The sequence below is a fragment of the Grammomys surdaster genome, unplaced genomic scaffold (genome assembly GCF_004785775.1).
Source record: "Grammomys surdaster isolate TR1022 unplaced genomic scaffold, NIH_TR_1.0 126013, whole genome shotgun sequence".
In the NCBI taxonomy this organism is placed as follows: Eukaryota; Metazoa; Chordata; class Mammalia; order Rodentia; family Muridae; genus Grammomys; species Grammomys surdaster.
In genome coordinates, this window is record NW_021620828.1 from 4,478,635 (window position 1) to 4,505,007 (window position 26,373).

Sequence of the window (26,373 nt, forward strand, 5' to 3'; positions counted from 1 at the left end):
ACACACACACACACACACACACACACACACACACACACACACACACAAAGAAACAATGCTGTCCAGGAAAAGGACATACTATGTGGAATTGTTAACTGATAACTCTGCCAAGACAGGGTAAGCAGTTCTTTATAATTCTGTTTTACAAAGGGCTGTCAGATGATTTTGGGCTAGAATGCTGAAGATTGATGCTCCAACATTTTGAGGAATGAGGGACTGTCTATCTTGGTCAGATGTCTCTACAAATTGGTTAAGTTTTGGAAGCTATGTTTTGTGCTTCCTATATGTTCATGTAATGTTTAATTTGCCCTTGGATTCTGGTGGGATTAAAGATAAAGTATAGTCTCATAGTCAAGTCAAGTTGTTTAGCATTGAGAGAGTTGATATAGATTTGAGAGGATGGTTTTCAGATGGTAATACGAGCTAAAACCAGAACATAATTGAGGTATTGAATTGCAAGCTCTTTAAGTTAGGATTGGTGGTAGAGTGCTTTATTAAAATTGACAAATATGATGGCCTGGGTGTTAAGTGTATCTTATACTTTATAATTTTCATTAATTGTGATGGTTGTGCTCAATTTATATCTGAGATAAAAGAGGTTTTTAATTGGACAAAAGGGGGGAAATGTTGTGGGTTTTCCTGGTGCTGTTTGTATTCTGATGTTAATTCAGCTTCCTCAAGAAGGGCTGTCCCGACAAGGAGCATGTGTGGTTTTTCGCATGGACTTATTGGGGTTAGAAATTTACTGCAACACAAGAACACATTAAAAGATCATTTAACACAAACAAGTAGGCTTTATTCCAAGGGTGGAGGGATGGTTTAATATATGGAAATCCATCAACATAATCCACTATATAAACCAACTAAAGGAAAAAAAAATCACAGGATCATTTGTTTAGGTGCTGAAAAAGACTTTGACAAAACACAACACCGCTTCAAGTTAAAAGTATTTGAAAGATCAAGAATTCAAGGCATATACCTAAACATAATAAAAACATTATACAGCAGACAAACGGCCAACATCAGGTTAAATGCAGAGAAGCTTCAAGCAATCCCACTAAAATCAGGGACAAGACAAGGCTGCCCCCCTCTCCATATCTATTCAATATGGTACTTGAAGTTTTAGCTAGAGCAATTAGATAACCAAAGGAGGTCAAAGGGATACAAATTGGAAAGGAAGAATGTCAGGAGCCATAATAGGACAAGCTAATAATTAGCAGTTGATCATCCTGAAATGCTTGCCTCGGATTATTATCTGTGACAAGTGTGCCACATCAGCAAGGCTATGCTGGACATATTTTAGGAAAGATCCTGCTATTAATATGCTTTTCCTATTATTATTATTATTAATATTATCAAACATATATAGCAATCACTAAGCAATAGCACTCCCCTTTGGAGCAGGTCTCTGTAGACCCACGAAGATGTACTGTCTTGTAGTGATGCTATATAGACAAATTGACGACTTCTTAAGTCTTAATGATGATCCTATAAGAATTCCTAAAATTATATCAATGATCATTTAGCTCTTTTTATAGTGGGACTGATATTATGTCCCTTTCTGGTAGTCAAAACTGCTATGAGAACTCTGCCAGTCTCCAAAATGTCATTAGTTAACAGCACTTAGATAGTAACCAGACTCTCTCCTGCTCAGAGCATATTCCAAGGTGGTTGTAAAACAATTAACCAAGGGTCACTAAAAGGGAACTCACGATTATGATTTATTATAGGTGCTAGGACAGAAGAGAAAATATTGCCTGGGTTTATCTATACAAAACTTCACTGATTTCTTAATTATAGTTTTAAACCTTCAGTGAACCTGTGGAGCTAGACAGGTGATGGATGTTTAGTCAGATAATTACTCCTAATGGATATGCATGTAAAAATTATCTGTTGTAAACTTCTATTTCAATTTATGATTTGAATTTTGGTGTGAACTTGTGATGAACTTTGTAACATGTGATCATGTACTCGGAATGAGGTATAAGTACTGAAGACAAAGACAGACGTTTGTTCATTAGGAGTTGTCTGCTCTCCCCTTTCTTTCTTCCCTGCTTAGAATTTCCCCACTTAGAATTTTTCCTTTGTTAGAATTTTTTCCTTTTCCTCACTTAGGACCTTCCCACTTTTCCCCTTAGATAGCTTTCATAGGTAATTTCTTAGTAATAAACTATAATAACTTTTTTAAGTGTCTTTTCTTCCTGTGACTTCAAACTAACAGACCTAAGTTAGAGCCTGGCAGCGCCTGCAGAGACAGATCAAAGGCATTGCTTAATCCTCTGCTGTCCCTGGGCGGAGGTGCTAGTGCAGTTTCCTGCCTCACAGGAAAAAACAGATAGCAGGTCAGCTACAGTAGACTAGTAAGTAAACTTTAGTAACATAGAGAAGTAAACCTTATTATACAGCAACCTTAAATATCTCGTAAGACCAAAGTCTTACCCCGAATCTCGTAAGACCAAGTCTTACCCCCGCCAACGCTCTTCCAATTCCTAACTCCCTCGGCTGCCTCAAGAGGAACCGACCTGAGGAGAAGAAAGAAGATCACCTTCTCCTCAGACCAAGCCAGGTACAGCTCCCGGCAGAAGTCAAGGTATCACAATTTGCAGATGATATGATAGTATACACAAGTGACCTCAAAAATTTTACCAGAGAACTCCTACATCTGATAAACACCTTTAGCCAAGTGGTTGGACACAAAATTAACTCAAACATATCAGTATTCTTCCTCTACAGAAAGGATAAAGTGGCTGAGAAAGATATTAGAGAACTAGCACCATTCCCAATACTCACAAATAATATAAAATATCTTGGTGTAACTCTAACCAAGCAAGTGAAAGATCTGTATGACAAGAACTTCAAGTGTCTGAGGAAAGAAATCAAAGAAGACTTCAGAAGATGGAAGGATTTTCCATGCTAATGGATCAGTAGAATTTACACAGTGAAAAAGGCCATCTTACCAAATGCAATCTGCAGAATCAATGCATTCCCATCACAATTCCAATCAATTCTTCACAGAGAAAAAGCAACTCTCAATTTCATAGGGAATAACAAACAGTCAAGGATAGCATGAATAATTCTCAACAATGAAAGAACTTTTCCAGGAATCACCTTCCCTGATCTCAGTCTGTACTACAAAGCAATAGTGATTTAAAAAACAAACAAACAAACAAGCAAGCAAACAAACAAACAAACAAACCTGCATGGCATTGGTACAGAGACAGAGAAGTAAATCAATGGAATAGAACTGAAGACACAGAAATAAAGTCACACACCTATGGTCACTTGATCTTTGACAAAGAATCTAAAACCGTACAGTGGGAAAAAGAAAGCATTTTCAACAAATGGTGGTGGCCTAACTGGTGGTCTGTATGTAGAAGAATGAAAATTCATCTATTTTTATGTCCTTGTACAAAGCTGAAGTCCAAGTGGATCAAGGACCTCCACATAAAATGAGGTACATTGAGTTTAATAGAAGAGAAAGTGGGAAATAGCCTTGAACACCTTGGCACAGGGAAAATTTCTTAAACGGAACACCAGTGGCTGAGGCTCTAAGGTCAGCAATTGGCAAACGGGATTTCATGAACCTGAAAACCTTCTGTAAGGCAAAGGACACTGTCCATAGGACAAAATTATAACCTACAGATTGGGAAAAGATCTTTAGTAACCCTACATCTGATAGAGGGCTAATATCAAATACCCCAAGATCCCAAAAAATCTATTAAGCCAATTAAAAAATGGGGTACAGAACTAAACAGAATTTTCAACTGAGGAATCTTGAATGGCCAGGAAATGCCTAAAAAAAAAGTTAAACATCTTTATTTATCAGAGAAATGCAAATCAAAACAACCCTCAGTATCTACCTTACACCAGTCAGAATAGTTAAGATAAAAAACTCAGGTGACAACATATGCTGGCAAGTATGTGGAGAAAGAGGAACACTCCTCTATTGCTGGTGAGATTGCAAGCTGGTATAACCATTTTGGATGTCAATCTTCCCTATACTCAGAAAACTGGAAATAATTCTTTCTGAACAATCAGCTATACCTCTCCTGGGCATATATCCATAAGATGCTCCATTATCTCACAAAGACACTTGCTCAACTATGTACATAATAGCCTTTTTTATAATAATCAAAAGCTGGAAACAACTCAGATGTCTCCCAATGGAAGAATGGATACAGAAAATGTGATACATTTACACAATGGAATACTACTCAGCTATTAAAAACGAGGACTTCATGAATTTTGCAGGCAAATGAGTAGACCTAGAAAATATCATCCCAAGTGAAGTAACCCAGACAGAAAAGGACATACCTAGTACTCACTGATAAGTGGATATCAGACCAAAAGCTCAGAATACTCGTGATACAACTTATAGACCATATGAAGTTTAACAAGACAGAAGGCCAAAATGTGGATGGTTCAATATCACTTAGAAGAGGGAAGAAAATAATCATGGGAGTCAGAAGGAGGAAGGGACCTGGGTGGGAGAGGGGAGGGGAAGGGAAAAGGGGGTGGCAGAATCAGGTATGGGAAGAGAAAGGAGAGAAGTCCAGAGAGTCAGGAGAATGAATAGAAATATGTAGCACTGGGAGTGGGGGTGGGTGATAGAAGGAGGAGGGGAAATCACTAGAAAGTATCAGACCCAGGGATGCAAGAGAGTCCTAGGACTCAACGGTATGACTAAATGCCCCCAAAATGAGGAGGTAGAACCTGAAGAAATTACCTGCAGTAGATGGATTTGAACCTCGATCCCAATTGATGGATGGGGCCACCCACCCATCTCAAAAAATTCAACCCAGATTTGTTCCTGTCTAAAGGAAATTCAGAGACAAAAAATGGAGCAGAGCCTGAAGGAAAGGCCATTCACAGACTGCCCCATCTTGGGATCCATCCCATTGGCAGACACCAAACCCCTACACTATTGCTGATGCCAAGATGTGCTTGCAGACAGGAGCCTGGTATGGCTGCTTCTGAGAGGCTCTGCTAGTACCTGACTAAGACAGATGCAGGTACTCATAGACAACCATTGGACTGAGCTGGTGGACCACAATGGACAAGTCAGGGGAAGGTCTGAAGGAGCTGAAGGGTTTTACAACCCCATAGGAAGAACAACAATATTAATAACCAGACCCCCCTTCCCCCTGAGCTCCTAGGGACTAAAACACTAAACAGAGAGTATATATGGATGGGTCTATGGCTCCAGCTACACGTGTAGCAGAGGATGGCCTTATCCTGCATCAGTGGGAGGAGATGCACTGGGTCCTGTGGAGGCTTGATGCCCCAGAGAAGGGAGATGCTGGAGGCATGAGGCAGGAGTGGGTAGGTGGGTGGGGGAGAGCTCTTTGATAGGCAAAGGGGAGGGAGAATGAGGTGAGAGGTTCCTGGAAGGGAGACCAGGAAGGGGGACAACATTTGAAATGTAAATAGATAAAATAATTAATAATAAAAAATAAATTGCTGACAACAGTAAAGTTTTGGTGAGGCAAAACCAAAGGAGACAGGCACAGTAGAGAAAGGTTGCGTATGTCTAGTGATTTTCTGAAGTGAATAGAGTTATATTTGACTGGTGTCCAATGGCACAGCCGAATGGTAGACTTCACACTTCTCATATAGAAGGCTTTGAGTTTGATCCCTGGCTCCACACACAATAAAAATGCCTTCGATTAAAAAAAAGAAAAAAGAGTACCTTTGCACCGTCGAAATCTAAAACATTTCTCAGCTCTGTTTGTTTCCTTTACAGTATAGCATGCTTTTCTGTCACTTATCCCTCCCATATTTGCAAATCTGGAGGGTGAGGTCAGACCTAGACTCCACCCACAAGCTACCAAACTGTCTTCGAAATGTCTTCCTTCATCAGAGGCTCACTGCTTCAGCAAGAAGATAGGTGGTTCCGAGCCTCCCTCCTCAGATTGCTTGGAAACGGTAAAACCGTAAGTATTTAATGAATGGTTAACAAAACTAAAGAGAGGGAGGGGAGCTTCGCCTCACTTCAGGGGAGCTGGACCTCACTCCGGTTAGCCTGCCACAGAGGGTCTCTATAGATTGGTGGAGGCTGGGATGGGGTGGAGGGTGAGGAGCCCTGCAGTGGGCTGGAAATCACTGGTGCCATTCTGTATTTTTCTAGTATGGCCTAAGTTACTTAAATGTGTTTGGGGAAGTGCAACCAACGGAGAACTTGTTAGTACCCTCTTGCAGGGCATCTGGAATTTGCACTCCACTAACTTAACGCGAAGTGTATAAACAACGTGCTCCCAACAAACCATGAGGCTGGGATTTATTGTGCTACTCACTGTAATTAAACTGTGGTGTTGTAGGTGTTAAGTTTGAACAAACACCCACTCCCCGACAACACCCCTCACCCTCAGTCTTACAAATACCCTCAGGCTCTCCCTTGGGGAAAAGTCTGTGTGTCTCCAGTTGGCTTGATGGCCTGCACTCATATTCAATTCTGAGATCCCTGCTACTGCAGAAGAAAATGGTTCTTTTGAGCTTGTAAATCAGAGTAGTTGTCCAGATTGCTGGAGGATTGACTGGAGGACCGGCAGGTTATCAGTCACATTCTGTCACCCACATTCAGACTCCCACAGTTAGTGGTGCACTTCCTCTCCCTGAAACCTCCAAGCTTTCAGAATGTCTCCCTCTTCCTTAGGACAACGGTAGCACGTATCAAGTATACTCTTCTAGTCTTAAATGACTCTTGTGGCATCAGGGAAAGATCTTGGTTCTAGTGTTAGATAGTGTATCTCAGGTTTTTTCCAGTAGGGTGGGAGTGGGAGATTTATCCCATCTGCAAATCCATCTACAGTTTTAGTTCATAACAAATGATGGGAAAAAATTTTGAGATTTCTATTTAAAACTGCATTGTCTCCAACATTTGAAACGTTTGAGAAACATTTATATTTTATTTTATAACTCTCTTTCCCTTTAGTTTATAAAATTATTTTACATGTATGGGTGTGTTTCCTGTATGTCTGTGTGCACTACATGCATGCCCGGTGCCCACAGAGGTCAGAAGAAAGTGTGGAATCCTCTAGAACCCGACTTAGACAATTGTGAGCCACCATGTTTGTGCTGAAAATGAACCAAGTTCTCTTTCTACAAGAGCAGCGAGTGCCCTTCACTGCTGAGTCGTGATTCCATCCCCACCTTAATGTTTTTGTTTAGTAATAAAATATCAAATTTCTTGAAAAACAGAGTTCACAATTATTGTTAGATCAAGAGCCTAGTTCTTCTACAGTGGACAGCCTATTCGCTATGATGATTGGAAACACTGTTCTAGGAGGTGAGGGGTAAGCTGCAGAGGAGGGAGTTCTAACCATGCCTCCCTTGAATCCTAGGGCCCTACTCAATGCCCTACTCAGTGCACACCTAAGGACCCTCCCCCACAGCTATTGGGGCCCTTAAACAGAATGTAGAACAGGCTCTCCTTGAGGCAGAGTAGCAGGTGTGATCTGTCTGCTGCCTCTGACTGCGAGTTATGACCAGGTTCCACCAAGTCACATATTCCTCACAGTAAAGCAGAGCACCCCTGTGTTAGGAAAACCTGGAAAAGTAAAGATTTCCTTTGTTCTTCGGAGTTTTCTCTGGGCTAAAACTGGCAGCCAGGTCCTCACAGTAGTGGCCAAGGTCCATAGAGTAACTGAATTTGGTGAAAGTTGCGATTTCTGCTGTCTGCACACCGGGCTCTCTAGAAGCTGCCGCGGCTTCTCTAGCATTTTCACCTCCTCTGACTAACACCCAAAGAGAAAGCTCATGAGCAATACTACAGTTTCTCACATAAGTCAGATGCTTCTGAGGGCTTAGAGGCTAGCTGAACAGCAGAGGGCCTTAAGAGAGCCCATGACTAAGCAATAAGATGGTTCTAAAATGGCGGCTTCTTCATCACCTTCCTGACCTGAGAACAAAACTTGGCTGCTTAAAACAAAGGCCCGGGCAAGCCTTTTCTCCAGCCAGTGGCGGCCCCTGCTCATGAGCATGTCTCCAAACAGTTCAAGGCCAGAGTTGGATGTGTTTTGTTTTGTTTTGATTGACACATTAAAACTAAGGGACATGCTCTTTGTTTCTTTATGGTGAATATAGTCAAAATCCATTGGGCTAGCTTTAGAAATACTGGACATTATTGTGAATAATATTCATCCTACTGTGACTTTGAGCACCAGATTTGATACCACTTTAAAGAAAATATTTTCTATTCCGTCTCTACTCCCCGCAGCCCCTGATAAAAGATATTTTTCTTGCTTGTGTGTTGTAACACTGTTTACAACAGCCACCACATGGAACACACTAATCGGTTTATTTGTTGACTTAATAAGCCAATTCGAGCTGAATTAAATGTAGAAAGGCATATGTATTTCAGAAGTGTTCCAGGGCAAGTTCACCAGTCTCGGGGGACAAGACTGAAGAAGTCCTGCCCAGGATAGGGCAGGGAAGTTTTTCTTTTTTATAGTTTGTAGGTGAAGGAAAATGACCTGTCTGCCATAGGCTGGGCTTGACCCCAAGTGTGGTCACCTGGGTCTGGGAGAAGTTTGCTACAGCTGCCAGGATATCGAACTGGGCTTTTGGTGCCATGGCTGCGGTGGAGGGAGGTGGGGGATGTGAGCCTAGTCGGAGGCTCCAACCAAACCGACATCAGCATCTAGCAGTGGATGAGTGTGGAAAAACTGTGATACATACTTCCATATAAAACGGAATACTATGTAGTAATAAGATAGGATGTCTTCCGTGACAACATGTGTGGAGCTCGGTGACATGCTGAGACAAATTTGTCAGGCATTGAAAGCTTAATATTGTTCATCCATCATAGAGGAGATAGCTAAAATCAGACAGGAGTTTACAACCTTTTCTTGGATTTGGAAAGATTTTTTAAAGCACAATGCAGAACTAGAAATCACAATGAAACCACTCCTTTAAAATATGAGGGAGTTTAGAAATCTCCCAAGCTTTACTTTCTACAGGGAGTGTGAGGAGATCTGAGGAGTTCTCTCAGGGGAAGTAGGTTGCTCACAGCAACACATGGCTGAGACGTGCTGGAGCTGGAAATGAGCATATGAGAATTTATTATGCTTTGGTTTTATACTTTTTATAACTAGAAAGAACAAAGGTTGAGAGTTCTCTGTGGATCCAAATCCAAAGGCCACAGTGCAGTGCTCAAAGCGTTCTAATCCTACGTATCCTTTCTCCTGGTTGTTAGTGTAGTAGAAGTTTCCTGGTATTTTAGGTGTGTGGAAATGAGGAAAATGCAATGGTTAAAGTCAGTGGAAACTTTGTAAAAACTATAATCTGTATCCAGTATAATTAATTCACTTGGTATACATTTCCATGAATTTTGAAAACATATAATCAGGTGTACTTTATCAAGATATATAGAGTCTGGAGAGTTGGCTCAACCATTGAGAGTATTTATTGCTCTTGCAGAGGCGTAAGGTTTCATTCCCAGCACCCATCCCTAACTCCAATTCCAGGGATCCAACATACTTTTCTAAGCTCTCCTAATACTAGGCATGCATGGAGTATACATATATACATACATATACATACATACATACATACATACATACATACAGGTGGACACAGCACTCTTACAAGTAAAATTCAAAAGACTAAAACATGACTTTTCAAAGTGTATACAGACCCCTACCTTTCCCCTATTTCCCCATTGTCTGTTGCAGACACACTCACTGCTCCTCTGCCTCAGCCGTAAGTACTCACCTTTCCAGATGCCATAAAATGGATCCACGAAGCAGAGACTTCCCACCTGAGTTCTTTCAGCTTGTCCCAGCAGTACCCTCTGCCCATCACTCACAGTGCAGAGCCTATCAGTAGCCTGTCAGGAACAAGCACTGCTGCTAGATCCTGAGAGACTGCGTCCACTGCACCGCTGACACAGAACCACGCTCTGAATTCAGAATTTTGCATGAATCTCACCAGCAAATATTATACAAAGAGGTTATGAAAAGCTGGCAGGAAACTTCTAGAGAAGTGAGAGGAGGAAGTGAGTATGGCAGTTGGGAGTCTCTTCTCAAAGGAAACTGCATGGGGCCCACATCCTGTAGCTCTGACCTCAAGTTTGCATAAGCTTACTGGCAGGTTGAGTTTAGGGACTTTTTGGGTAAGAAGCCTTTGGAACATTTGTCCTGTTAAAGTGACACAAGACAGAGCACACACAAGCCTGTTGTCCAAGGTGTTTCTTGTGTTGAGAGAAGGTTTACCTTGTTATCAGCCTGGGGATATTTCAATGGTCACAAATGTGTTATTTTCACAGGGATCCTGAAAGGTGCTGCAAATATTCACATAAAGATTTCTTGCAGCTTGAATGCAGGCTGTCCTTTGCAGCGTGGGGATATGTGGGTAGGATGGGAGCATATCATATTTTACACTTACAGACAGCTTTGTAGTAGCTGTACAATTTAACCTTAAAAAGGTGTTAGATCTACGTCAACAGCAACATCAATGTATAACCATCCTGTTATGCAGACAGTGATTTTGCTCTTCAATCTAAGATGACTTTTGCCCAAGACAAGTTCACAATCATTCTCCCTCAGTTTTCTAAAACTCAAATGTCTTTACGATATTAAGTGTCTTGCTTGGGTGTATATGTGGAGAGATGGACTGTAGTAGTTTGAGTCTTTTTTGTAGCAGACAGATAGCAGACTGTTTGAGTAGCAGACATTGGAGCAATGCTATCCTTTCCCTGTCTAAAACCTTCCGTCGCTGTTAAGTGTCTGTTGACCGTGTGTTTGATGTCAATCTGGAGTCCTGTTTTCTGTTCTGCTGTGTTGCTTCAGTGTCTACTCTGTTGATGGCACCAGGCTTTCATTCCTGTTCATATGAAGACATGAGGCATTAGATTAGGCCTTGCGATCTTTCTGATTTTGACCTCTTCTTTTTCAAAATAATTTTTGACCATGCTGTTTTCTTTTGAATTTTCATAGTACCTCTCATATAACTTGGTGCTATGATTTTTTTTCTGAAGGCAACCACCCCTCAGGAATATGTTGCACATATACACTTGTTCAGGACTTGTTGACATGTGAGGAATATGGAGTGTTCCAGTTCGTTATGTGTTTAGGGCTGCCTTGATTTTTTTCTTTTGGATTTCAAAAATTTAACCTGTATGATTTTTTGGCCTGCATCGATATCTATGGATCATGTGCATTCCTAGTGCCCGCCAGGGTTAGGAATATTGTCAGATTTCTTAAATCTGGAATTACAGAGATTTGTAAGTTGTTATATCGGTGCTAGAACTGAACCCAGGCCCTCTGCAAGATCAAGAGTGCTCTAAACCACTGAGCCAACTTTCCTATTCTTATTTCTTTCTGACTTTACATGGAATTTTTGTTTTGCTGATTATGAGCATCCTATTTTTAGATTCATAATTTTATGATTTTTAGCATTACTGTAAAGAGCACTGTCTTAGATATTAATTTCCACCTTACAGGACTATATAACTGAATTTACCATGCTGATGTTCCATCCTGCAGCTTTGTAAACTCAGTTTTTATATCCAGTAGTCTTTTGAAGAATTGTTAGAATTTCTATGTAGCTAGAACCATGACAAATGTGAAGAGAAACACTTTCACATGTTTCCAAGAACTGTAAACCTTCTTTCCTTCTTTAAGAAACTCATTTTATGTACATGGTTGTTTGCCTGCAGGTTTGTGCATCACATGAATGCCTGGTGCCTACAGATGCCAGAAGAGGGCGATGGATCCCCCAGAACTGGAGCTGTGCATTGTTGTAAGCTACCTTGTGGGTCCTAGGACTTCAACCCAGTTCCTCTCAAAGAGCTGCAAGTGGTCTTAACAGCTGAGCCATTCTCCAAACACCTGATCCTATTTCTTTGCCTGGCAAGGACCTTCTGGGAAAAGTTTACCTGGAGCAATGTGCAGACATCCGACTCTTGCTCTTGATTGCTGGGAAAACATTCATAATTGTACCATTGGAGAATGAAGCAGACTGCTGCTGGACTTATAGTTTTGTTTTTAATGGATAATTTTTGTAGAGTTGAGGAAGTTCCATGTACTTCTATTTTTCACATAATTTTGTTGTGTTTATTGAGATATTTCTAGTTTTTCCTCTCTTTTTATTTTGTTAATATGTCTAATTGCATCAATTTTTTTTCCTAATGTTTCCATAGCTCCTTCTAACCAGGGTACTTTTTATGGAGCAAAATCCAGATTTTTGTTGTTTGCATTTCACTGGGATCTCCACTCCCTCCATTCTTGTTCTTTTATTATTCACTCAGAGTTCAGTGACCAGAAGACTCCCTGGCAGAAGCTCTGTTTCCACCCTCTCTAGACTTCTTTCTATCATGGACATCTTTTGTGGACTAGGGCCTTCTCCAGAAGGGTTGGCAGAAGCCTTTCTGGAAGTTATAGGCAATTGTAAAGTGGGTTTGTGCTAAGTTTATTTTATTTTCCTTAAGTAATTATTTGAAATTGGCATTCTTATATTTATATTTTACAGATAAAATGCTCCAAGTTGTATCCTGTGTGTTTCCTGCTAAGTGTTGTCACTGGCGCTGTGGAGTGATCATGATCACGGTCCTCACTGCAGCTGTAGTTGCTCTTTCTGCTGCTTTGTCAGGTAAGTGACTTATTCTCCAAATTCTGCAGCATTCTGTCCACATTCACACTGTCAGTTTTACTACTGACCTCTGTGAGCCAGACATTGTGGGAAGGGCTCTAGAGAAAACACACTGGAAGTTCCTGTTCTCTGGGAACTTAGGTTCCAGCAGGAAGATGCAGTGAAGGAACACACAGGCTGTGGTGTGCACAGGAGGCCACACTCAGCATCCCTGGGAAGATGATACCCAATAGGTTCCAGACAGAGATGCAAGGGACATAGGTCCACTTGGGGGGACTGTCCAAGGCAGAGAATAAGGAGAGGAAAACTCCAAAGAGGACTTAAGGAAGGGTGAGGACAGAGAAGTGTGATATGGCCAGGAAGATACAGTGTCTCCCACCATGACCCATGGGTCAACTGCATTTTGAAAGTATTAAATGAAAAGTTTCTGAAGTAATACATTTATAGGATTTTCATACCACACTGTTCAGAATACTGTAATAAAAACTTGCACTGTCCACTTAAGTATGTGAATCTACCTTGAGTGCAATGTGTCCACACTGTATACACTACCTACCTAAAAGTTCTCACTGCTATCTCAATTATTTAGGCTGCTTGTCAAAGTATGTGTCCATACACAGTGCTTGATGATCCAACAATCTCTACTGCCATTCAAAGCACAGAATGTGATGCTATTATAGAAATGCACTTCCTGGGAGCCTCACAGCTGAGCTCAGGAGGGTATTCCAAAAAGAGAGAAGACATGCTTGTTATGATTTGTTGTATTGTCTATATTTTAGTAAGACCTACAGAGCAGATCTCAATCAAAAATAATACCCATGCTGCTTGTCAGAGGAACTGGACTGAACTTGGAAATAAATGTTTTTGTATTTCTGAATATTCAAGTAACTGGACATTAAGCCAGGACTTCTGCATGGCGCAAGGGGCCCAACTAGCTCGAGTTGACAACCAGGAGGAGCTGGTAAGAAATGGGCAGGGATTGTGTTTTCTGTTTATTCTGTTGAATCTTTTGTTGCCTTGAGATAGTTACAGATGAAGCATGAGGAAGGATCCCATCCCAAGCACATGGAGACATGGGGAATGTGTGAGTGTGTGCCATTTGCTGATGCTTCACTTCTGACTGGAGCCCTGTGACATTCAAGAAATATTCTCTCATTTAGTGCTCATAGTCAGCTGGAAGGTCAGATAGGCCACTTTACTGGGATACCTGGTGGTCATGAGCTTGTTCCTGTAAGATGGCACATGTTTTAGACAGAGAGTGACAACTGTTAATAACTGCAAAGGGAGGTTAACCCATAACTATCCTGGTCACTGAGGAATGTGTCACTACATTTGGTACTTTAATTCAAATGAGGTCCTTTAGAATTACAGATGTCAAGTGGATCCACTGAGAACTGGTGACTAGTACAGCTCCAAAGTCTGTGAGCCTCAGTTCCACCCTCCTGATGTCTCTAGAGGAAGCTGTGGACTGGAGAGACTCCAGGTTCATCTGAAACAAAGACACACATGTATTCTCAACTTTTTGTGTTTTATGACAGGATTTCCTAGGGAGTTACAAAGGGGGTACTGACTGCTGGATCGGCCTCCACAGAGAGTCATCAGAGCACCCTTGGAAGTGGACAGATAACACTGAGTATAACAACTGGTGTGTTTTTGGAATGTTTTTCCTTCTTCTGTGTTTATATGTTGTGATGTGTTTGTGTTGTGACTATGAGGGTTGAAAGTCAGTGTCAAGAGAATCCAATTGTAGTGGGAAGGAAGAAAACAATGAACCTGAGGGCTGGAGGTGGCTCTGAGGTAGAGTGTGTGCTTACATGCAACAGCAAATCCCCCACAAACTTTACATCCTGACAAATGTAAGTCATTGGACACTCTCCCATTCATTAGCCATCATCTTCAAAGCATTTCCATGGTGTTATTTCACTCCAAATATTTAGCATGATGGTGGCATCTGGGGTAGATACTGTCTTCTGTCACCACTTGAAAATCTTTCCTTGATGATAACTGCCCTTGTGTGATGGACACAGCCCTGCTGTTGGCCATCAAGAGCTCTAAAACCCTAGGAAGCTACTTCAGAACTTCAAACCTGAGAATTATCAGTCCTCTGTCTTTAAGGTTGTCACAGAAGAAGAGACTCCAGGGACATTAAGAATCTCCACTTGTCATCAGAGAGCTGTGGGGACGACTCTTGAATGTGACAATAGCCATTTTCAAACTATCCATTTCACTGGAAGGGTAAAACACAGAACCTTCCCATTCCATAATTAAAGACCTTTCAGCAATTTACTAAGTGCTGCATTTTTTCCCACTTTATACATGTGTAAAAATACTTCAGGAGAGCTTTGAAAATCACCCTTGTGAGGCTGCCCACTGCTGCAGTTTCTCATTCTTATTATAAATAAGTGGAGAGGACGAGTGAGATTCGATTGCAGGAGTGAATCAAATGGCAGACTCTGCAGAAATCCTTTTTTTTTTTTTTGCTTTAGGTTTCCCATCCATGGAGATGAAACACATGGCTTCCTGAGTGACAGGATCAGCAGTGGCAGGGGCTACGTTCCTAGGAAGTGGATTTGTAGCAAGTACAGAAGCACCTTACAGTGCTAGTAATTTTGTATTCTAGGTAGAGAGTATGTCCTGGCAATCCTGACAAACACACAACAAGTTATCTACTGCTGCTGCCTCCTTAACAATCTGATAAAATCATTTTCACAGTCAGTGCATAATATGTGATGACATCCAAGTTGACAACTACCTCTGAGAACTATTCACATGTGTGCTTATGAGATCATGAATGTTCCTTAAATGAATAGGTATTCCGGTATGAGCTGGTACTCATATCTGAAACATAAACTAACTCACATCAGTAGTAGTAACCTCTACCTTTTTCCTTTTTTTTTGTTTCTTAATTATTTTATTTATTCAGAGTACATGCCTCATCCTGGTCCCCCCTCCCAAAGTTCTGTATCTCTTACCCCTCCCCTTTGCTTCTGAGTGGGTGCTCCCCCCACCCCACCCTGCCACCCCCTACCCATTCTCACCCATCCTACTTTGGGCATCTTCCTCTCCTAGGGCATCAGGTCTCTATAGGATTAGGTGCATTCTCTTCTACTGAGGCTACACAATGTAGCCCTCAGCTACATATGTCCTGGGGGCCACAGAGGAGCTCATGTCTCCTCGTTGGTTGGTGGCTTAGACTCTGGGAGCTCCTAGGGGTCCAGGTTAGTTGACATCATGCTAGGACAGCCATGCTAGGCTTTTGTCTGCATGCACAACAGTAATAGTGTCAGAGTTTGGTGCCTGCCCATGGGATGGATCCAGAGTTGGGCCGATCACTGGATGGCCTATCCTTTAGTCTCTGCTCCATTTTTTGTCCCTGTATCTTTTTTTTTTAGACAGGAACAATTCTGGGTCAAAAATCTTTAAAGTGGTAACCTCTACTTTTATGATCAGATATGAAGTTTTTTTTTTTGATTATTTGTTTCTTTGCATGACTGAGGCCTTAAAAAATGAAGGCCAAATAATACTGTGGAATGGTTCTATTATCACAAAAAGATGATTATTGTTCTGTAGCCTTCAAATATGTTTAGAATCATCAACATTCTTTTACAAAGTTCAATGACCAACATGAAGTGAGACCTAGGCAGAGTTAAAACCAACATTAATATTATTAATTTAATTAATAAAGAATGTTTGTCAAAATACTTTTAGGCTTACTTCTCAGTTTTCATTTTTTTTTAGTTAAAGTGGACTGAGAACTGCCATAAACAATCTCATTTTACTTTCTTCTTTATTTTTTGAGAATTTCAAACATAACTATATCATTTGAATTTTATTGTCTATTAGATTCATTTATTAGCAAGACAGTTAATTACTGAGCCTTCTTAGGCATTATATTCTTTGCAGTAGTTTGCATATGGTTGAGTTGTAAGAACAAAGTATTTTTTTATTTGATCATTCACTACGTTTCACTGACAAGTCCCAAAATATCAGGTCACATGCTTCTCTTTGTTTAGCTCTGCCATTCTAATTGTATTGATAATATAGATTAAACCTTCCCACACATGCTTATCAAACATTCACTACTAATCTAGATACCCATACCATTACACACACACACACACACACACACACACACACACACACACACAAGATCTACACAAAATCTCCAGTTTGCTGGAATTGGAGATGTATATAGCACACGCAACATACTTTACTATTTATTAACGTATATATTCATTAAAGTATATATTTAGAGCCAATGACATGGCTCAGTAGGTAATGCTACCCTGACACTAAGCCTGACAACTTGAGTTTGGCACCTGGATTCACATGGTAGAAGTTGTCCCATAGAAGAATCCCATAAAGTTGTCCTGTGACAATTTTGTTTGAAACTTGTGTTTTACTCATACAGGAAAAAAAAATTGAAAGTAATAAAAAATGTGGTGTTAGGAAGTAGTTTCCTGAGTTTGCCATCTCAGGGATGATTCCATCTTGCTGGCAGATCCAAACTGAGTTCATCTTCTCAGGTGCCAGCTCCTGTCCTCCTTCTTCAGACGTCTCATGTTTGTCTGTTAACCAGTACAGGATGTAAAGACAGAAGATGCTGTTATCCTGTTATCTAAACTGAGGCACACAAGTCATAAATGTGTTGCTTGTCTTGACTTAAGTGACTCCATGTAGCTTGTCCTTTCCTTTGTTCCCTTATCATTTGAAAATTATGGGCCAGAGTTCAGGAGGGGACCTGGCTGCAGAGGCTGACATAAGGATCCTGAAACCAGGTGCCCCTGATAAGTCCCAGTCACTAATGCTAACTTTCTTGTTTTAAGTCCTTGTGTATAAATATGATTGGTCAGTGCAACAGTCCACCCTGCTACCCCTCACTTTGTGTACCCATCCTATAAAAATGTTGTATAATGTCTCTTTGGATTTGTGGTTCAGATCCCAAACTGGCAGCCTCTTGGAGCACTCAGAAAATAAACTTTTTACTTTCCATTTTCTATCTCTGAAGTGAGTTTTCTCTGCTTCTAACCTGAACCCAACAAAAGTTCTTATATTCTGTGTCTGTTTTGAATCTTTTTTTTTATTATTAAATAAACACGAGCAAATCTCATTCAGGAAAACGTGTTTCTTAGTGTCTATTTCTACTTCATTTCACCTTGTTATTTGTTCAATCCATTTTATTTCAGATAAATGGTGTGACTCTGTTCCTAAAATAAATAAATACCTCCTCATATTGATATTACTTTACATTTAGCAGTTTTAATTATTTTATTTATGGTACATGTTATTCTCAAAGATGGAAGGATAAAAATCACTACCCCAAATCATCATGGTCAAATTAATTTAAGCACACCAAGATAGTCATAGCAACTAGTATTCATATCAACCAAGGTAGTCATAGGTGGTCATATAAACTTTTGAAGCAAATGTAGGGTTTTTTGATGGTTATAAGCCATTTCTTGAAACAGAGACATGATTGAAATCCCTGGAACATGCAGAACCATTTTTAGTTAAGGTTTTAGGTGGGGCATAGTCTAATTCGTGAGAAACAGGTTTGATATAAACAGGCATGAACCCTGTTTGTCTTTCCTATAAGATGGCTTTGAAGCCTAAGATGTATCCAAGCTGGTTCTTCATACAATTCAGTCCATGTTTCAATTCCCTCTTCTATCTTGTGATTTTGTTTCTCTGAGAGATAAAGAACTTCATGTTGAGTGGATGTTCCACTCAAGGGGTGGAAGTTAACAAGCCATCTGATAAATGGGAATCCATCTCAGATTGAAAACAGTCATTCTTCCTCTCTGGTTTCAATTTCAATCTTCCTGTGTCTGAGACTCAGCTCAGAGATGAATCCTGCAGAGGCTGCCCAAGCTTCCATGGGCATGTTGAAGACAGAGCCTATTTCCACAGACCTCCTGCAGGAAGGAGAAATTGGTAAGTATTTATTGCAATTTGAATCAAACTAAAAAGGTCAGAGAGGAACTAAAAAGGGTTTGTGGAGAAGAACCTCATGAATGATAGTTTGTCATGGTGGGTCTCTGTAGAAGAGGAGATGCTGGGAGGCCTCTGTTTTATTAGTTACTCTATTGGAGAATTACTCTATGTAGTACTTAAATATAACCGGGGCAAGAAAAGTGAACAATCAATTAACTACAAGGTCTGAGCCATAGATTTTGTTTGTTCAGTGAATAAAGTGAAGATATGACAATTCCAATGTTTGTATAAGGGGGAGGATTTTATCATAGATATGAGGGAGAGTACAGTCAGAGTTGTCTAGAAGAGTCTACAGCAGGAATAGAAACTTACAGACTGAATGTGGCTAGATTCAGCTTGTCCATGAGAGATGAGAGAGGGAAGGAGACAGAGGAAGACATAAGAGAGAGCATGGCTGAAATGGTAGGGTTATGTATGGATGAGAGGCTGAGGAAAACAAAGCTGAGGCACTGGAGAAGTTTAGGGCAGGGGTCAGGATAAGAAGAGTTGTGAGGTGTCACAGGTACTAAGTGAGCTTTAGGGCTAGCTTGCATTTTTGTTATGATAGGAGGCATGAAAGTCAGCCATTTGTGCTGAGTTTCTTATGTTTGTTTTAAGTGTGTGTATGTGTGTTTGTGTTTAGATTGTGCTAGTTCACTCTGTATCTGGTAATAAGCACTCTGGTGAATCACAGGAAGTTGCTGTAGAACATGCTTCTCATGTCCCCGAGTGAAGGAAACTCTATCAGCACAGCTTTCAATGTGCACCCCTAAGGCAGTTGCCTGTGGTACTGGGGCTTGTGTTTTGAAGATCCACAGTGCTTCAGAAGAAAGAGGAGAGATGAGGTGCAGTGTGAGACTGGACACCCACAAATGCCCACAAATCCTCTGAGATTTTAGGTTTATGGTAAATTATGGAAATGAAGAATCCTGTGGGAGTTCTGTTTCAATCTTCTGAAGGGAACCTGTCTTCTGTGGTTTGAAGACTGTATGTTTCAGTGTTTTATTTTTTATTTCTTCCCTCTTTCCTTACTCTAATTCTGGTTTACTTGCTTGTTTATTTCACCAAAAGAATATTGGATATCCTGGGAAGCAGTGTTCATACATAGCAAAAAAGCAAGTTTGTGAGGAATGTAGGTGTTTTTTACCTAAGCCAAATACACTCATAGCTGAAACAATTTTCTTTCTTTCCTCTTGCAACAACCCCAAGTTCTTTGAGAGAAGGTGTCCCAGTCTGGGAATTTATCTTATCATTTTATACTTGAGATTTTCCATTATAAATACCTAGTGTTAGCATTTTGTTTAAGCTCTGCCCCACAGTTTTCTGGCAATGGCCAGGTATACCTGACTCACTATAAAAAGGCTGCTCGTCCACTCGCCTCTTTCTTGCTCTTGCCTTCTTGCCCTTACTCTGTCCTTACCCCTTTCCTTTCTCTCCCCATCTCCTCTCCCATCTCTCTCCATGTGTTCATGGCCGGTCTCTACTCCTCTGTTCTCTCTGTTCTCTCTGTTCTCTCTGTTCTCTCTGTTCTCTCTCTCTCTCTCTCTCTCTCTCTCTCTCTCTCTCTCTCTCCCCTACCATTTCAACTCCACCCCCACCCCCACACTAGTCCTGAATAAACTCTATTCTATATTATACCATCATATGGCTGGTCCTTCAGAGGGAAGGGGTGCCTGAGAATTGGATGGCAGAGGCACCTCCTTCCCCCATACCTGACTACACCTTCACCAAACTTACTCCCTCTTGCCTTATCTTTTTATAAAACGCAACATTTCATGCTGAGACTTAGATTTAGAGACTCTTCAGGTTTGCATCCCTCCTGCTACCACATGGAGAACCAATGCTTGCTAGGCCAAACATGGAGAACTGGAAAGCCCCTTCCCTCCTCTGGTCAGCATAAATGTCCCCATAGTCCCAGGGGAGAGTTTTTGAGCTTGGAGCTACCCTTGTGCTGCCCTTGAGGATGGAGACATTCAGTCTTTTCACTGACCATTGTTCTAGGATATTTTCACTTGGATGAGCTTTTCCTCTTTCCTCTGAGATTGTTCCTTTCTTGCTTTGGAGAAATTCCATGCCTGCTGTAAACAACTCTGTGCTGCTCAGGGCACAAGCCCAGTGCTTAGTCCCCAGACTCCTACATGACATCCTGGTGATCTGGCCTGGCTGGAAGTCTCTCTGGTATTTAATTCGCACCCTTAGGAAGCTGGTAGGTGTAGTTAATAACCCTACTCTGACCCAATTGGTTGGTCTTCACTTGTAATCTCTCAAGTGGGGCTTCCTGTGCCCTGCCCACCAAGGCTGCCACCACCACTGCCTGGTTGCTCAAGCTCTACTACAGCCCTGAGAAAAGCAGCTTTTGCCCTTCCCCTTTGTACTTTCTCTGTTCTGCCCAGAACTCATGAAGTGAGCTTGAGCCCCGCCACCACTGCTGCATGAAAAGCATACACACAACCCTGTGCTGTCCCTGTCTTCTTAATTCCTCCTTGAGTAGAATTACTTCAGGCACTTCAGTTCCCACAACCACCACAGACTTGGACAGGCTGGGTGGGGCAGTGCCTGCCTACAGCAGGAAGCACTGGGCTGGAGCTTCTGGCTGCTAGGAAGAAGTCCCACAAGACTTGCTTGATCACACTGCCCTCTCTCGATCCTTTCACTGAGGTGCCCATTTTGCTTATGACTCAGCAGGCTGGGAGCCCAGGTGCACTGCAGCCCAGCCCTGATCCCTTGACTCTGTTGCCACCACTATTGTGGCTTCTTGTGATGTGTGCTCTACAGGCTGAGTGTGCACAGGCACCTCAACTGCACATGCATGCATGCTGGTCTCTCACTCTGCAGACTGGCCAATTCCCATGGCCTGCCTGCCGGCTAACTTCTTGTCACAGTCTTGAACATGCCTGGACACATTTACTTTCTGTCACCACTGTCTCAAGCCACCATTGTCAGCTCTCTTATTTCTTTACATTCTGGTCTATACCAACTCTAAGCCAAGTGTTTCTCTACTTATGTAAAATGTATTTTTCTCTACTATGCAACCTGTCGAAGTTACTTAAAAATTAAGATATTCATTCCTAGCCTGCCTTGATAAATAAATAAGTAAATACTACTGTGTTATGCTCTATTTACCAAATACATTTTCAAACAAGTAGTTTAACAAACACAAGTTGTCTAACTCAAAAGTTAAATCGCTACAGCTCTCAATCTTGTCAGAAGTCTGCTAATTTTTAATATACTTAAGCTTATGACAGAGATTCTCAGAGCCTAACAGCTTACCCTCCAAGGTCTCAGAAGATAATGAACATAGCTACAAGAAACTGTCTGGATTGTGTTATTATAAACACTGGAGAAACACTGGAAAAGACGGGATACCTAAGAGTCAAGTGACTCATATTTTCTAAATCAAGGTGGGTCATTTCTCATTTCACAGTTATCTATTCCACAGGAAAAATGCTCTTCGTAAAAGGCTCTTTCTTCATCTTCTGGGCTTGAAAGCCAGACTGACTATGCCCAAGTTGCCATAGAGACCACAGGGAATTGTTTAGCTAGTGAACTATAGATAAACTCAGTCATTTAAAAATCAATCCATGTCTCCTAGATTATAATTTACTTTTCCCCAGATTTCTGCCTACATTGACAGCTAAGGTAACTGTACCTTGACAACCTGAAAACAGACCTAGCTCCTTACCCTACGGTATTCTACTGTTGGGCTGTGGAAAGATGTCTTAATTCTTTGCTGGGCATGGGCTTTTGAACCCTGACTCCCATTGGAGAAACAGCAGGGGTTTGGCTAGACCCCTAGAATCCAGGCTCCTTCACTTGGTCTACATCTCCATTAACCTGCACCTTGCAGACACATTTGGCTTGGAGCAGGTCCTCCCAGAGAGGTTATGTCAACATCCACACCTACAGGTAGAGGGAGTGACTACAGGCTTCAGCCTCGAGAGATTTTCATATTCGTGAGGGCCAGGAGGCATAACTAAATTAAGTTATTCCTTCTCAGTCTCTCCTATTTTTCCCCTCCATATTTAAGCCAGCTCCAACCTGACTTGAAGGGGGTGGAGGAGAACATCCAGATCCAACTACCACACCATGGCAATAAAACTCTTGGAACCCTTGGGCTTCTTCTATCATTAGGGCCTGCCATTGCCAAACCTTCCAGCCTTTGGAACTCCAGACTTTCTTGAATTATTGGGACCCGAGGTTGTCATGGAAAGCCCCACTTCCCCCGGGGTTTACTTCGCCGCTGTTTATTTCCACATTTTACCACTGAATTTATTCATTAATAAGTTTGTTAGCTAGCTAAGACTGTCAGATTTCTTACAGGCTTCATGATAAACAATACAGAAGTTCAGATATTAGCTTTCATACATGTTATCAGTTAGTTCCTTAAACTCTGTTTTCATTGACTAAATGTTTCATATTTCCTCTTTTTGCTATGCCATTGTCCTAACAGTAAACAATAGAGTTCTTAGTCCTAAGGAAAACATTTCCACTATATGATCTTGCTATATAATCACAAATTCCAAGTTGCAGATTTCTTGGATTGTGTTTTAACTAAAATATGATTAACTATATTCACAAAGTCAAGGTTTTGAATATCCTTTGACTCTCAACTATAAACTTAAACTTGTTTCTCATTATATATATTCAGTCCCCTAGACAGAAGTAAAAAGCTCTTCTTGTTCCTTCTGATACACGTAAAGGTCACCTTAAAGGCTGTTCATGTTCTTAATTCATGTTGTTATCTCTTTTGTAAACTTATAAGCTACAGGAAACCTACTCAGATCTACCTCTTCTGGATCAAATAGACGCTATCCAGATTAGTATCCCTGCTAATTGACTGCCTATAGTTTCCATTTACTCCCTATCCCAGAGGGTAGGATTCCTCTGGGTTTCAAATACACATCTAAGAGAAATTTCTTTCTCCCAAACGTACTTAGGTTTATTCTCTACGCATACACACACACACACACACACACACACACACACACACACACACACACATACATATGCCTATAATACATTATATATATAATATGTATGCAGTATAACTGTGCAGTAAAATGTAAACAAAAAGATAACATTCTCCAGTTTGGTTTAATTAAAAGAGAAAAAATTACAAAGAAAAAATTACTGGTATGCCTTAGTTACTATAAAAGGGACTACTTGTCCCTTCGGCTCTTTCTTGCTCTTGCCTTCTTGATTCTGCTCTGTCCTCACCCCTTCCTCTTCTCTCTCCGTTCCCCTCTCTGCTCTCTCTCCACCTGTTGAAGGATGGCCTCTACTCCTCTGCTCTTTCTCTCTTTCTCTCTCTCTGCCTTTCTCTGTCTCTACTACCATCTCAACTCCCCTCCTTATGCCCTGAATGAACTCTATTCTATATTATATCATTGTTTGGCTGGTACCTCAGGTCTAAGGGATCCTCAGCATGGGCCTGTGGAGGCACCCTCTCCCCATACCTGAATATACTTCCACCAATCATATTCCCTCTCACCTTATCTTTTTATAAAACACAACAGCTAGAATTTTTAAAAAATTAAGAAAAGATAGCAAGAAGAGCTACATATCTGGCTAAATAAATAAATAAATAACTTTTAGGAATGAAACAGCCAAATGAGTCTTTACTTGGGACTTTAAAAATAATAGTTGCATATTACCTGATTAAAAATGAAAGGCATTGTTAAAATCCTAATGCTCTGAATACAAAGGAAATCTTTGTTTAATGTAAAATTGGAAAGGAAGAGGGTCGAAGATTTTTCATGGAGCCAAACTCCAAGGACATCACACATGCTGTCACCAGAATGTTTGGGGACCTTACATGAAGCACAGGAAAATTGGAGGTCCTCCCTATGCCTTCTTAGTCTCATTAATAAAGTAATCTTCAAACTCAAAAATGTCCTGAAGGACAATATTATTAGAATAATAATATTCTAATAATATTATTAGAAAAAAGGGAGGCAAATTGTAATGTGGGAAACTACAATGCATGTGTTGTGGTAGAGAGTGACATGCGTTAGCAAACCCTGCTGCTAAGGTCAAAGCCTGACATTATTGACAAGCCCTGAGCTTAGTACAAAATGCTGGACTCCCTCTGTCAGTGGGGCTTCCCTTCCTTTACCTGGGGGATCCTGGATCACATTGCCTACCTAAGGAATGTTACATAGCCCTCAGGTCCAACTCTTAGCCCCACCCCACCTCCATAAGAAACCTGTTCAGCAAGTACCTGGGATTCCTGGAGTGCTTCCTCATGCTAATGAGGCATCTCTGTAAGTTAGCCTTCACCCAATGACCTTTGTCCCCCCTGAATATTCCTAACCCATTCCCCAAAGCCACACAACCACTAATTAACCCAAATAAAGTTCACTTGTCTCCCTAAAGCTGATCATAGAGGGTCATCATTTGTGTTCGTACTCATGGGGCTTTTGAACACTAGGCCTATTGCCCCTTTTCCATTTGTCCTCATGAACCAATATTGGCTAATTATCCCTGGGGACTAGGAGGGTCACAGCTGATTTCCAAACAGATTCCAGAAATTCATGATTATCCCTCCCCCAAAACAAAAGGAGGTAGCAGCATCTAGTCTGATCATTCTGACCTGAGGATTGGTTCATCTCCTTTTCTTTTTTTGCTGTACATTTGCCTGTGCCTTCCTGAGGGACTAGAGAATGGTTTGTCAAACACCTGACACTTCTTGGTTAGGGCAGCTCCCCAATATTAGCCCAAGGTTCCCATAACCTCTTTCTTGACCCTGACAGCCTAATTGGGTACAGGGAATGACCTTTTAGCCTCTCATAAAAAACCTAGTAACACAGCTACAATTTAGACATCAGTAGGATGGCTGTGAGTCTCTTAAATCTGTGGGCAGGCCTGTGTTTGTTGGGCTGTGCCAATCCTTTGTGGCAAAATCCCTCAGGAACATTGACTGTCACTAGCACCACTGCCTCCTTTTTTCCTATCATGGGGAATTCAACATCACATCAGAGGTATTTCCAAATTTGTTCCCTTAGAGCCTTACGTGAAGACTGCCTAAAGGAGGGCCTAGAATTCTGGAGTGAGGTATGCAGAGAAATGTCATGAGGAGACTGCTCCCAGCTCATTAGCTACTGGGCAATGAAGGATTTCTGCTAATCTTAGCATACTAAGATAAAGAGGAGGCATAGTTTCTCAAGCAGAGAATCCTAGTGTTATATCAAGTAAGCTGCAAACCTGAGGAAGTGGCCTTCCTGTTCCTTTTCTCCTGAGAAAGTAACTTTGTTTATGGCTTATTAGACACCATACCAAAGAGTTGGACTCCAGACAGATTTTTCAGTCTGCAAAGAGGTTTGAGTTACCTTGAACCAAAATAAGCTATTGCTATGTAAACAGCACTTGGTGGGAATGAGAAACTTTGGGAAATCTTTATTCTGTTTTTTTTTTTGTATAAAAGATGCTGGAATATTCAATAAACCATGCATTGGCATGCTATTTTTGTGCACCCCGCTGTGTCCTGTTAATGCAGTTCCGCCTTTGGGACCACAATACAGTAGACTTTGACCAGTGACCTGATTACAGGACACTGAGTTTGGAAGGAAGTTTTACAAGCCAGCTGGAACTTCGGTGAGTAATCCTTATTATAAAGGAGTAACTCATTGTTTAAAAAGTCGTTGCAGACTGCACTTAGTAAAAATATTTCTCTATTATAGGGACAAAGAACAAGCTACCTATTTCTAATGTTTCTTCTCTTCAGCATGTGTGATTTATTTTCTGTAGCATGTGTATAAGTGTATGAGTATTTATGTAAACATGTATGTGTATATGTGGAGTTTATTGTGACTG

At 41.1% G+C, this 26,373-nt stretch overlaps 1 protein-coding gene and 1 long non-coding RNA gene across 2 annotated transcripts in view; one reads left to right on the forward strand and one right to left on the reverse strand.

Annotated features, from left to right (window-relative positions):
* The window catches only part of LOC114610066, a 10,729-nt gene extending 755 nt beyond the window's left edge, over positions 1 to 9,974 (reverse strand). Inside the window, exon 1 of the long non-coding RNA XR_003709629.1 lies at positions 9,712 to 9,974. This is a non-coding gene — a long non-coding RNA (uncharacterized LOC114610066). The remainder of the gene's footprint in view (positions 1 to 9,711) is intronic.
* Positions 1 to 26,373, forward strand: part of LOC114609994 (C-type lectin domain family 2 member G-like) — a 50,137-nt gene that overhangs the window by 8,300 nt on the left and 15,464 nt on the right. Inside the window, exon 5 of the mRNA XM_028754437.1 lies at positions 12,510 to 12,588. Coding sequence (XP_028610270.1) covers positions 12,510 to 12,588 — 79 coding nt within the window. The remainder of the gene's footprint in view (positions 1 to 12,509; positions 12,589 to 26,373) is intronic.